The sequence below is a fragment of the Sphaerodactylus townsendi genome, linkage group LG02 (assembly GCF_021028975.2).
Source record: "Sphaerodactylus townsendi isolate TG3544 linkage group LG02, MPM_Stown_v2.3, whole genome shotgun sequence".
In the NCBI taxonomy this organism is placed as follows: Eukaryota; Metazoa; Chordata; class Lepidosauria; order Squamata; family Sphaerodactylidae; genus Sphaerodactylus; species Sphaerodactylus townsendi.
The window spans coordinates 1,692,800-1,705,316 of record NC_059426.1 but is presented as its reverse complement, the minus strand read 5'-3'; the positions used below and the strand labels follow the sequence as shown (position 1 = coordinate 1,705,316).

The window sequence follows — 12,517 nt, the reverse complement described above, 5'->3', positions numbered from 1 at the left end:
AATTGAACTTGCATGACATCGGCATTGGTTCGCATGGTGGTAGTGAACTTGCTTTTTGTCGTATTGTGAAATGTGCAATTTTATCATCTGCATGATTGACCGCTGAATATTTTGTAAAAAGTTTTGTTACAGTTTCTTTATGAAAAATGTACCCCTCTTATTTGTATCCCCAACTTCTTTTCTTAGAAACTGACCCCCACCCCCACCAAATCTCTGCATCCCAATCAGTGGCTGTAATGTTTTGAAAAGATCCCTAATTCACTGCTGAAATAAAAATAATAATTTTAAGATGCCACACGAGCCCCAGCACCAGCTTGTGCTCCTCTGCCCCCACTTCCTGCTGGTAAATTTGCCTTTGGTTCCTGGTTTCCTCTAGTTGTTTTAAATCTAGCACGGCCACGTGCTGCATTGGAAGAGATTCTGAAATGTCGGGGCAGCCGGGCCGTTCTCCTGTCAGGTGTCTCCTGAGAGTTTTGCCCGTCCACACGGAGCAGGCCAGTGGGATGATTCTGTCCTCTGCCATGGCTGGAAGCAACTGCTTTGACAGCACCCTCCGTTGGATTCCCAGTAGCATCACTGTGGACCAGTGAAGTCCCTTCCAGCTGAGCTAGGCTGTGCGGTGTCCCTTGGCCCCTGCTGTGTCCTGGGGTCGGGCATCAGGCATTGAGGGTCTCCATCTGTACCAGAGCAGTGCCATTTCGGCCTGGCGGAGGACCCTTAGCATGCTGGGGAGAAGGTTAAGCGAAGGCCCTTTCATCATGACAAGCAGTTTTTGCCCGGAGATATGGTTGACCATGGCACAGCCATCAAATATGTGTCCCCTCCTCAGCCCTGCTGCAGGCACACGGCCTCTGGGAGAGCTCCGCCTCTGCCCACCTGGCAGTTTTCCCCCCCGCTGACCTGGTTTTGTGGCTGTTCTGCCTGCAGGTGTCAGATGGAGTGGTGGCTCCCGGGTATGAGGAAGAAGCCCTCCAAATCCTGTCCAAAAAGAAGAACGGGGGCTACTGTGTGCTGCAGGTCAGTGCTGGGGGTGTTTCAAGGCGCTCACGAGTGATTTCAAGAAGCGGCATTTCTCCCTCCCCCAACCTGCTTGGATGTGGTTGCAGGCTTCCCTCCCCCCCTCCCTTGTTTTCCTTTTGTCATAATTCTGAAGAAAATGAGCCAGGTTTATCTAACAAGAACATCCTCTGAAGCCGCACAGGAGGTTTTTCTGGAAATGGTCTTGAGTGAGGTCCTCCTGTAATAAGCCAGCATTTTCTCTGGTGAGAGGATCCGGGGGGCGGGGCGGGGGGGGTGTCCCACACTGCTTGTTGCTTCTTTGGAGTATTTCTTCTTGCTGCTTCTCTTTCAGCTTAACAGACTTCATACAGAATTCTGAAAGTTTTCTTTATGTAAAAAAATGGTACAGGCTGTGCCACTTAGTCCTCCTGTTTTTACTCATTTCTGCTGAATCATTTCTATCCCACCCTGACCTGAAATTGTGCCTGCTGCTGCTGCCTCAGGGAGAGTGCTGATGACAGCTGAATGGCAGCGAAATAAAGGTGGGGTCTCCCCAGAAGCCCCACCTCTGAGAAGCCTGAGGCAAGCACACAGCCAGGACAAGTAAAAACTCCCTCACACACAAAAGCCTTCCCAAGCCCTCAAAAAGCAAATACACAAGCCCTCCAAAAATGCACACAGTTTAAAATTTGACCTTAAGAATACCCCCCCCCCCTCCCCGACACAGCTCACCTTTTGCTTCCTGCCTGCTCCCTTTCTGCTTCCTCCCGGAGTCCAGGGGGCGTGTGCCGCTACCTCAGTGAGAGTCAATTGAGCTGGTGCGGCTTGGAAAAAGTGCTATTTTCCTGCTTGCAGATGGACCCCACTTACGAACCGGAGGAAAATGAGATCCGCATTCTCTTCGGACTGCACCTGATGCAAAGGAGGAATGATGGTGTGATCGACCGGTCGCTGTTCAAGAACATCGTTACTAAAAACAAAAATGTAATCTGATCCGGGAGGGGGACATTTTTCTATCAGAGCTTCTTCATCCAAATGGCTGTTCCCATCAGGAGAAGAGAAGCAAAGGCCCAGCGTGGTCCAGCTCTGCGAGGGAAGGGCTCTGGCTCACCTGGCAGAGCACCTGCGGGAAACCCCAGGTTGGGGAGGGATGCTTGCCAGCCTGCGTTCCTGCCAGCGTTGGGCTAGATGAAGCCAGGGTCTGGCTCCCGGGGCGGCTACACAGCCACATGATCCAGCTGGTTCGAGCAGTCAGCCCCCGCAGAGGTCGTGGCCACAGAGAGACTAGAAAATAGATCCTGACCCAGTCAGGGACAGTCCCGGACTGGGCACTGCTGACATTTAATAGGCAAGTGGAGAGAGGAGAGCAGAAGGCGCTGATGCCGCCGCTGGCTCTGGAACTTCCCTTTCTGCACGAGCAGCAGCCCTCCCGTTACGTATGCGGCAAATCTGGCCAAAGTGGGATCCACTGATTTGAGTTTCGTGTGTGGGCTCATTGCACTGAAGTAGGATAATCTGCAGCGTGTTTTGTAAATGGTTTTAATCTGAGACGTGTCACATTCCACGTAATCCCAGGCTGTGTCTTTTGGGGTCCATGCAAAACCCAGTAGAGAAACAGCAGGTGAAAAAATCTAATGGTGGTGCCAAGACTTTCCGCTTGCTCTGTGATCGATGTCCACAGAGATCTTTGGACGTAGCAGAATTTCTGGGGCTGGCACAGCAGATTCGATTTAGACTCTATTTTTAACTAATTATAACTTCTGAACACCTTTTTTACCTTAACTTATTTATCTCTTTTAACCCCTGTATTATTTTTTATTTTCTTTTATTTATGCTAATAAAAGGTGAATGAATGAAATCTAATGGTGGCAGCATCAGAGCCAGCGTGCTGTAGTGGTTAAGAGCAGGTGCACTCTAATCTGGAAAACTGGGTTTGATTCCCCGCTCTGCCATTTGAGCTGTGGAGGCGTATCTGGTGAACTAGATTAGCTTGTGCACTCCAACACACGCCAGCTGGGCTAGTCACAGTTTTTCAGAGCTCTGTCAGCCCCACCCACCTCACAGGGTATTTGTTGTGGGGGGGGGGGGGGGAGAAGGGAAAGGAGATTGTAAGCCCCTTTGAGTCTCCTTACAGGAGACGGGGATATAAATCCAAACTCTTCTTCTTCTTCTCTTGGGGCCATATTGGGGAAGCATACAGCACAGATCTCTTTCTCAAATGAAATGAACAGTGGAGTAGAAATAGAGGTCTATTCTCTGCCCCACCAAAAGATCTCAGGAGATCTATGACTTGATCTGCCATTTCCTGGCCTGTCTTTGTTCTAGAGTGCTTCGCTCGGGTGACAGCACTAGGTAAGCACTCGGACCCAAGCGGAGCGCTCTAGAACATAAACGGTGTAGGAAATGGCAGATCAAGTCATAGATCTCCTGGACAGAACATAGGCATAAATCAGAGTTTACATCTAGGAAAATAATAGCAGTTAGAGAATGTGTGAGGGGTAATTCCAGGCTGCTGATAAGTTTTTCATTGCTTGGCAGCGTTTTTTGAGAGGTGTAAAGTGGGCAGGTTGCAGTTTTCTTAACTGTTATACTCTGTGCAGTTTGCAGGGGGTTGGGTGGGGGAGTGCTGCATGTGGGTCATGCTTTGGTGTGCTCAGTCCCTGGTCCCTCACCTGGTCCTGAAAAGTCATTCCTGCTCATCGAGCTCCCCCCAGTCTGCCCTTATGTTTGGGGGGGGGGGCTGGGGGCCTGGGTGGTCATCTGAGTTCTGTGGACCACCAGCACAGTGATGACTGTAGCCAGGTATCCTTCTGAGCTTGCCAGATGCACATTTCTCCCCCAGCATCTGAGCCCAGCCATCTCCCGGGTGCCCAGTGAGGCCCCCGGCTGCCCTCCTGCCCCAGCCCTGCAGATGCCGCCCACCAGTGTGCCCGGTCAGCAGGCCGGGAGGTGCCAGCAGTCAGCCCTGGGTTCAGCCCTAAGCCTTTTGAGGGAGAGACATTATGGGATACTGCTCAGCTTTGCAAATACCATCACTGTCTTTCCGAAGTTTTTTTTTCCAAATAAATACAGTGGATATTTGTACAGGGGGCAATAATTGATATTTCCAGTCCAAGTAGAAACTGTCACAGTGGCAAAGGCTGCAGCAGCAGCAGCCGGAAGTCCCCTGCCTGAGAGATCCCCCCGTCCCTCCTTCCTTTTAGCACCTCTGAGGAGGGGGGGGGGGGTTGGCTTTGCCAGAAGGGTCAGTGCTGGGGAAGACCGTTAGCGGCTTTTTGAGGCAGCTTCCTCAACCCAACCAAACCCCACTTTTAAAAGCTCAAATGCTGCTTACTGACCACACCCAACTCTTAATTTTTAAAAACATTAATTATCAATTAAAAATGTACATTCAATTGTATACATTTTGTTAATTTTTGAGTATAAACATTAAAGAATAAGGAGGGGAAAAGAGTAACAATTATTTACATAGATATGAAGATCAGGTGCTTGTTATCGGCTGTCTGAACGTGTCTCTGGATAGGAGTGTTTCAAATGAATAAAAAGGCACCCTGGGCAGCCACTGGATGGGTCACAGGCGGGCAGGGAGTTGAGAAGCGTCTACAAGAGCCAGCTGGCCAATTGCTCTGAATTTTCCAGAACAAAGATAAGCAGCCATTTTAGTCATACTGGCAAACTGTCCAGATGAGTGTCTGTTCTGGAGAGCAGGCTCTGCAGGTCCTGTTTCGCGTGGGCAGTGCTGCGAGTGCATTTCAGTGAGGGCTCCCATCAGGTCCTGAGCGTGATTTGCAAAGCGCCTTCCAGATTCCTGTCGTCTTGTTCTTTCAGCTGCCTGAACTGGCTGTCCGGGATCTGATTGTTGCCAGCATCGCTGTCAAATACACGCAGTCGAACTCTGTCTGTTATGCCAAGGACGGGCAGGTAAGCAAAGGGGGAAAGACCCACCCAGCAGATGCCTGCTTTAAAACTTGCCACATTGAAACAGACCCAAGTGGACAAAATGAGCAACCTGCAGCTAATGCTGCGGTGAATAACTTCCACTTGATCTGTGAAAATGCAGAACAAAGAGGTAAGCCCTCGAAAGGGTGCCCCTGGCAACCTTCCGTGGCATTTGTCCTGGTCAGGCCCGGGGTTCTCCAGCACCCTCTTTCCCACTGCCCAGAGCTTGGGGTTGTTGGTCAGCTCTCGTAGCCTGAAGCTTCTCACCGTGAGCTCTGTGTTGTCTCGGGGGGGGGGGGGGGGGGGGGCCTTCCCAGTGTCCCATTTTGGGGCTCTTCTAGACTTCTCTGTTGCTTCCCTAGTGCACCTGGTAGGGGATGTGAGGAAGCCCCTCCTTGCCCAGAGCCCAGTCCGTGCCTCTCGTGGGAGGTGGCCAGGCACGGCATGTGGACGAGGGAATGTGCGGTTGGCTTCCCTCACTCCCATTTTGCAAGGGCATCAGAAGAGCCAGTGATAGGAATGACCTATCATATATGGAAAGCAGAGTGTGGAGCAGTGGTTCTCAACCTGGGGGTCGGGACCCCTTTGGGGGTCGAACGACCCTTTCACAGGGGTTGCCTAAGACCATCGGAAAACGGTCTTTTAATATTTTATACATATCAATTTTATGGTTGGGGGTCCCCACAACATGAAGAACTGTATTAAAGGGTCGGGGCATTAGGAAGGTTGAGAACCACTGGTGTGGAGGAACCCACCTTGGTTCCCGGAGGCACCTGTGGAACCATTTGGGACTGGGTCAGAAAAAGTGATTTCAGAAGATGAAGACAGGCTTCTGTATGCTGAGTGCCCTGGATTCTCAAAATTACTGCCGCCGCCCCCCTCCCAGCCACTGCAAGCGTTACCAGCTGTCGTGCACGGCTGCTTCATCTCACAGGTTGCTCCAGCATGATTAAAATTCTGGAGAGTGGAGAAATGTAGCTTTTGCTTCTTTCCTGAAAAGAGCAGAGCATTTGGATTTCCTCTGGATGGCCTTCTGGCTTGCCGGGGGGGGGGGGGGGCAGGCTGTCCAGAAACCCGCAGGAAGGAGGAAGAGGAGACCACCAGGATCCTCGCATCGCCTCTCATTTCGACCTTTTCTACAGCTAATTTCAGGGATTTTAAAAAAGTTGTACTTGCAAGTCTTTTTGTGAGCTGACTTAACTTCGTATGCAGAATACAGCCAGTATTTTGCTTGTCTTTTCTGGCTCAATGTTCCTGGTGACGGAGCGTCTTCTCAGTAAGAGGGAAGTCTGCATAAATCTCATTCCTAAAGCAGCAAATATTGGCAACTGAGGTGTTTGCCTCCGCAGGCAAGTCCTCAAGCTGTGTTTTGGGGAAGGGTTTTGGTCCACTGATGGTTTGGGTGTTTCAGGTGATCGGGATCGGGGCAGGGCAGCAGTCCCGCATTCACTGCACTCGCCTAGCCGGAGACAAGGCCAACCACTGGTGGCTGCGGCATCATCCCCGCGTGCTCTCCATGAAGTTCAGAAGCGGAGTGAAAAGAGCAGAGATCTCCAACGCGATTGACCAGTACGTCACGGGGACCATCGGTGAGGTAAGTCCCCCTTGCTAAAGAGCAGCCAAGGCTTGGTGACGGTTGTTCCTACGTTTCCTGCTTCAAGTGAATGCAGGGCAAACCACGGCCAGATCTGAAGCATGCCTCCAGATACCCCTTCCGAAACGCCCTTGGGACGTTAAAATGTCTTTGCTTCTCCTATCCTATAAGCTGTGAGAAATGGAAGGCTTGCCAGAGGCAGCTGCAAGAGGTGGTTAGGAAACTCTGCACCCCTCTATGTGCCAGGCCTCTCCTCTGAGTTTGGCCAGCCTTTCCCCCTTGGTCTTCCTCACCCCAATAGGCCTCCCCGCCTGTGGCTCCTCTTCCATCTTCCGCAGCTCAGATACGGGGCCATTCTGTTTAGGGAGGCGTCATCTCTGCTGAAGCACAGGGGGCAAGGATGCCCACGGAACCTGTCCGCACGGTTCTTCTTCTGTAACTGGAAATCTGAACACGTCTGCATGAATTGCCAATGAAACCGGAGCTGCCCTCTCATTTCCTTAGGGAACTGTTGGGGGTCAGTTTTTCCTGAAGCACTGAAGGCTTAACATGTATATCCCAATTTGAAACACACACACCCCGCCCACTTTCTTCCCCAAGTGAGAGGAGAGATGTGTCTGTCTGGCGGTGCAAATTACTTCAGAGGCTCAGCCCCTTCTGTCAGAAGCCCTGCTTAGCTCAGCCAGCAACGCACCCATTTAAAGCTGGAGACTCAGTCAATCATACGGGGTTGTGTCTAATTTGGGCACTTTGTCAACCATGGCAGCAAATGCAGTTGTCTCCTGAGGGCAAACAGGAGCTGGAGGAATGGAATTCAAGAAGGGGAACAACAGTGAGCCAAGATCCTGTTTGTCAAACTTTCTGTCTCGCTCCTTCAACGGGATCCAGCGTTTGGGTGTTCTCCTGTTGGTTGCCAGGCGGGACTGGCATGAAACAGGCCAACCCAAACTTGTGAAGCCAGCTGGGGAAGCTTCAGTTAAGGGCTTTCAAGGTTTTTGAACAACCACATGCCCTTTGGCTCAGATTTTAATGTCTTCTGGCTAGAAATGTTCCAGTGTTGATAGAACAGCTGTGAACGTCCAAATAAAAGTAGTGTTGCTCCTTGCAAGGGGGTCCCAAAGGAACGCGCACAGAACATTTCTGTCACTTAACTTTTCATGAAATGCTGACTTCACTTCAGCAAATTTAGTCGATAATTAAAACTGTTTTTTCAGGAGGAGAAGGACCTGATCAAGTGGAAGGCCCTGTTTGAGGAAGTCCCTCCTCTGCTAACTGAGGCAGAGAAGAAGTCGTGGATTGCAAAGCTGAGTGGAGTCGCGCTCAGCTCGGATGCGTTCTTTCCTTTCAGGGACAACGTGGACAGGGCAAAACGGGTAAGGACCCTTCCGAAGGGATGCTGTCCGTCGTAGGCATCCTCCTAGGCCACTGCTCTTCTCCAGCCGGCCTGCCCCCAGATGGGCTTATGCTGGTTAGTGTGGCAAATGCTGTATGTCGGGCTGGTGGGATGAAGCCCAGATTTAGTTTTAATAGAACAGATTGCAAAGACAGAGGTGTCCAGGCAAAAGATGCTTGCTGAATCCAGACTTCCAAAGAGACAGTTTTGGCCCTCCAATACAGATTCACCTCCCAACTCTCCAGGTGGCCGGAAGAGGTCCGTGAGTGGAGGCGGCAGTTGTTTGGGATGTATTGAATTCTCCCGTGCATAACTCACTGGTTCAGTGAGCTCAGTGGTGGGATTCTTCTGGTTTGGCCCGGTTCTGGTGAACCGGTTGTTAAAAGCCCCCTTGCTCCCCCTCCCCTGGGAGAGGGAGTGATGGGGCTTTTAGCACCTTGGAGTCCAGGGCAACAACAACAAACAACCTTTATTAGGCATTTAAAAATAGGCTCTAGAGCCGTGGTGGCGAACCTTTGGCACTCCAGATGTTATGGACTACAATTCCCATCAGTCCCTGCCAGCATGGCCAATTGGCCATGCTGGCAGGGGCTGATGGGAATTGTAGTCCATAACATCTGGAGTGCCAAAGGTTCTCCACCACGGCTCTAGAGCGTTACCAGACATTTATGAAGTACAAATCAAGAGTACATTCAAAATGCAGGCAGAAAGACTGTATATAGCAGTATACATTACTTAGAAAGTTCTGTCACTTGCAAAAGAGATTTTGCTACTTTTTCCAAGAGCATGACATCTGTGTTGTTTAACAGAAGCTCCACAACAGAACATTCAGTCTCTTTCAGATTTGTCTAGGGCAGTGGTTCTCAACCTTCCTAATGCTGCGACCCTTTAATACAGTTCCTCATGTTGGGTGACCCCCAACCCTAACATTTATCCATTTTACAGATGGAGAACACTGATGCAGAGAGTCTTAGGTGACCCCTGTGAAAGGTTGAGAACCACTGGTCTAGGGCCAGCCTGGGAGAGAAATTCCTAATGCCCACATATCTTGGACAGTCAAGAATAATGTGAGCAAGAGTCTCCACTTGGTTTTTACAGTGTGGACAAACCCAATCCTGGAGAGGGATGGATAAGTAACGACCCTTTGTAATGGCCGATGGGAAAGTATTGGATCTGGCCCTTGTGATAATCCATCTCTGTTGGGGTTCAGTTAATAATTCAAGATATTTGGCTATGTGCTCCTGTTCCGGTATTATTCTGACAGAGTGGGGTGAGCATGATTTATTTGCTTGCCCCAACAGGATATAGTATTCCTGTTCTAAAAGTTGGCTTTTTAAGGTTTGGAAAATCTCTCTGGGTGACAGCATACCGAGATCTCCAAGTAATTAACCTATTGAGTAAATTTTTGATCTGAGAAGTTGATACCATTCGGAGGCAAATAGGTCTGGGCGCGCAGTATATGTTAAACTGTGCACATCAGAGTTAAAACATAATTTGATCCAATACTTGAATGTTTTCAGCCATGCTCTTGTTTCAAGTAGGTTCTGACCAGTTTCTAAGCATAGTACAGCATATGGTACAGAGTGTGGTAATCCGAGTATTTTATATAGGAAGCCAGATTGTATTCTTTCCACGGAATTGTTCCATGCAGTTATCCATAAAGGAACTCCATAGAGAAGTTGCTGAACTACCTTGGAGTTGAAAACCTTTAGGGCTGCTGGGACATATCCCCTTCCCCTGGTGTGAAAAAACTTTACCACCGCTGAAGCAGTGTGATTGTGGCTTTATGATGAAAGGTTAGGCCTAGGTATTTAAAGGACTTGGAGTGTTCGACCTTAACCCCATTTATAAGCCATCAAGAAGGCTTAAATACATTGGAAAAAATGACAATTTTTGATTTTTCTGGGTTTAAGGCCAGGAAGTTAGATGTACAGTACTCCATAGTTTTTCTAAGGAGCCTTTTAAGACCCACTTGAGACCTAGAGATCAGTATCACATCATCAGCATAAAGTAGGAGTGGTATGGGTTTGTTTGAAAGAACTGGGCTGTGTGCGTTAACATCTAGCCCAGGGCAAGGAGGAGAGCTGAGCCAGGAAGTGCTGGGGGGACGGGTTGGGGGGTGGAGCAGAGGGCTCCAGCTCAGCTTGGCTCTCCTCCCAAGCTGGAGTCCTCTGCTCCACACACACCCCAGTGCTGTCTAGCTCGGCTCTCCTGGAGCTGACCTGCCACTGTTTCGACCTCCCCCCACCCCCCGGCCTTCTTTCAGGCTTTCTCCTGCCCTCTCCAGGCCCTGAAGGAAGTCTGGGGGGACGGGGCTCGCTCGGGTGGGCGGCGCAGCAGCAGGTTGGTCCAGGAGCTGGCCCGCAGTAGGTTCTCCAGCCGCCCCTTGGCCCAGCCCCGACCCTTCAGCAGGAGCAGTGTGGCGCGGCCGGGCCGAGGGGCGGCCCGCAGCAGGTTCCCCAGCTGCCTCTTGGCCTGGCCCTGCCAGGCTGCTCTGACTGAAGGGCCAGCCTGACCCCGCCAGGCTGCCCGAGACCGCCACCACCCTCCCCCGCCAGCTAAGGTAAGTGGGGCATGGCGGAGAGGCGGGGCAAACCGGTTACTGAATTTTTAGAATCCCACCACTGAATGAGCTGCCGCTTGTCCTCTTTCCTCCCGCTGCCCCCGCAATCCTTCCTCTTCAGAGTGGTGTCCAGTTCATCGCTGCCCCTTCTGGTTCGGCCGCTGACCAAGTTGTGATTGAGGCGTGTAACGAGTTGGGGATCACGCTGGTTCATACCAGCCTCCGCCTCTTCCATCACTGATGTGCTCCAGAGATGCAGCAGACGTTCCTCTGTGGAAGTAGCCTCTTCTCTAACAAAGGTTTGAAGACCGGGCTGCAGCAGCGGCACCACGTTGTCCTTTAAGACCAGCAGAACGCTAATCAATTTTTCTGTGAATATTACACAGGCTGCCTTGAAATGAAAAATAAATTCCTAGACTTGCTCTGTCAGAATTGTTCCTGAAGTGCCTTTGTGCTTTTTAAAAATTGACTGTGCTGCCTGGGTTCTCCTGCTTTTTGAAATTGGTCTTTTTTTGCATCTCCTGTAGACCACCTAAGACAGTGGTCATGCTGGCAGGGGCTGATGGGAATTGTAGTCCATGAACATCTGGAGTGCCATAGGTTCGCCACCACGGACCTAAGAGAAAGGCTGCATTCAAGCAGAGGCTCTTTGCCTTTTGCACCAGCAGCATTCCCCCTGCAATCCTTGGCTCCACTTCCTCTTGACCAGTTTCAGTCGCCAGGGCCAGGGGACCCCACTCAGCCAGCCCAGGCCAGGAGGTTCCCTCTTCTCAAGGGAGAAGGTAGCCCTCTGCCACGATCAGTCCCTGTTTGATCCTTCCATGTCTCCCGTCTCCTGCCTGGGATGTGGGAACCTGTCTCTCCTCATTTCCCCTCCCTTCTGTGCTTCCGTTTTTCCGCTTTGCTTCTCGGGTACTGCCTTATCAGCTCATGAGACACCTGCTGTCGAAGCTCTGTCAGTAGTGTGGTATGTTGGTTGCTTGGATCCCGAGGGAGGCTTTTTTGTCTCTTGACCATGACAATGGAGGGGTGCCATCCCCCCTTGGGAACGGGTGGTCAGGGGTGGTGTTAGGTGATGGGGGGGGGGGCGTATAATGGAGGCCACATTGCTGGCTATTCTTAGTTTTGGTAATAGAAGTCTAAATGCTTATTCCTGTGCAGTTTCATAATAAAGGAATAAACTGAATACAGAGTCTTGTTATTGAACAGTCCGGGGGCCAGACACACCCACTTTCTCAGCAACAGGAAGTCCAATAAAAAGTGGTTTTTTAAAGGGGGTGGTGGTATTTGGAGCAAGAGGGTACAGAAGGCAGAAAATGCAGAATGAAGAAAATAAGACTCCTCGCAGGATCCGGTTTTCTTCTGTGGGATGTGTCAGGCAGTTCCTCTGGACATCCAGCTGTGGACGGCTGTTAAAGAGGCTGACAGATTTTCTGAGGAGAGCCCTCTCTGCTCCCTACTTGGCTGCAGGAAGGGCAGTTACCCTGAACTTTTTGTGTGTGTGTGTGCTTATTGAAATGTTCCCTGCCCAAAAACTAATGTGTTGCCGGCAAGGGAAAAGAAAGGCCTGGGCTAGGGGTGGGGTGGGAATCTGAAGTGTCAGCTTCGTCTGCAACGCTCTGGTTCCCGCCTTTCAAAACAGCAACCTCCCTGTTCTTGGAGGTTTATGTTGGTGTGATATAACCCAAGCAGCATTGTTACCGCAGTTGCTCAGGTAACATGAAGTGATTTCAGCTCCGGCAACGCAGTGAGGCGCAGGAAGCCGGTGTTCCTCAAAAACAGAATATTTTATTTGAAAGTGGTGGCTACAGCTCAGGCGGGGGAAATCGCACTCTTGTAGCCAAGCGCAGGACTTTTTATACACAAAGGTCAAGGGAGGGCAAGGGGGAAGGAAAGGGGGCAGACCCTTACCTTGCAACAATAAAGAAAACATCAACACATAAAAGCGAGGTACAATTACAACTTTGTGAATGGAACCATGAGATCTCGCTGTCAGGCATCTTCCTGCGAGACTTTACGATAGTGCAGA

At 50.6% G+C, this 12,517-nt stretch overlaps 1 protein-coding gene across 3 annotated transcripts in view; it reads left to right on the top strand.

Moving 5' to 3' along the window:
- ATIC (5-aminoimidazole-4-carboxamide ribonucleotide formyltransferase/IMP cyclohydrolase) overlaps positions 1-11,674 on the top strand; it is a 30,387-nt gene extending 18,713 nt beyond the window's left edge. For 2 of the 3 annotated variants that reach the window (XM_048484407.1, XM_048484405.1), the window contains exons 11-16: positions 928-1,017; positions 1,855-1,983; positions 4,828-4,920; positions 6,350-6,532; positions 7,747-7,905; positions 10,610-11,674. In XM_048484407.1, coding sequence (XP_048340364.1) covers positions 928-1,017; positions 1,855-1,983; positions 4,828-4,920; positions 6,350-6,532; positions 7,747-7,905; positions 10,610-10,729 — 774 coding nt within the window. In that variant the 3' untranslated portion in view covers positions 10,730-11,674. The remainder of the gene's footprint in view (positions 1-927; positions 1,018-1,854; positions 1,984-4,827; positions 4,921-6,349; positions 6,533-7,746; positions 7,906-10,609) is intronic. The other variant, XM_048484406.1, reaches the window with a different exon arrangement.
- The last annotated feature ends 843 nt before the right edge of the window (positions 11,675-12,517 follow it).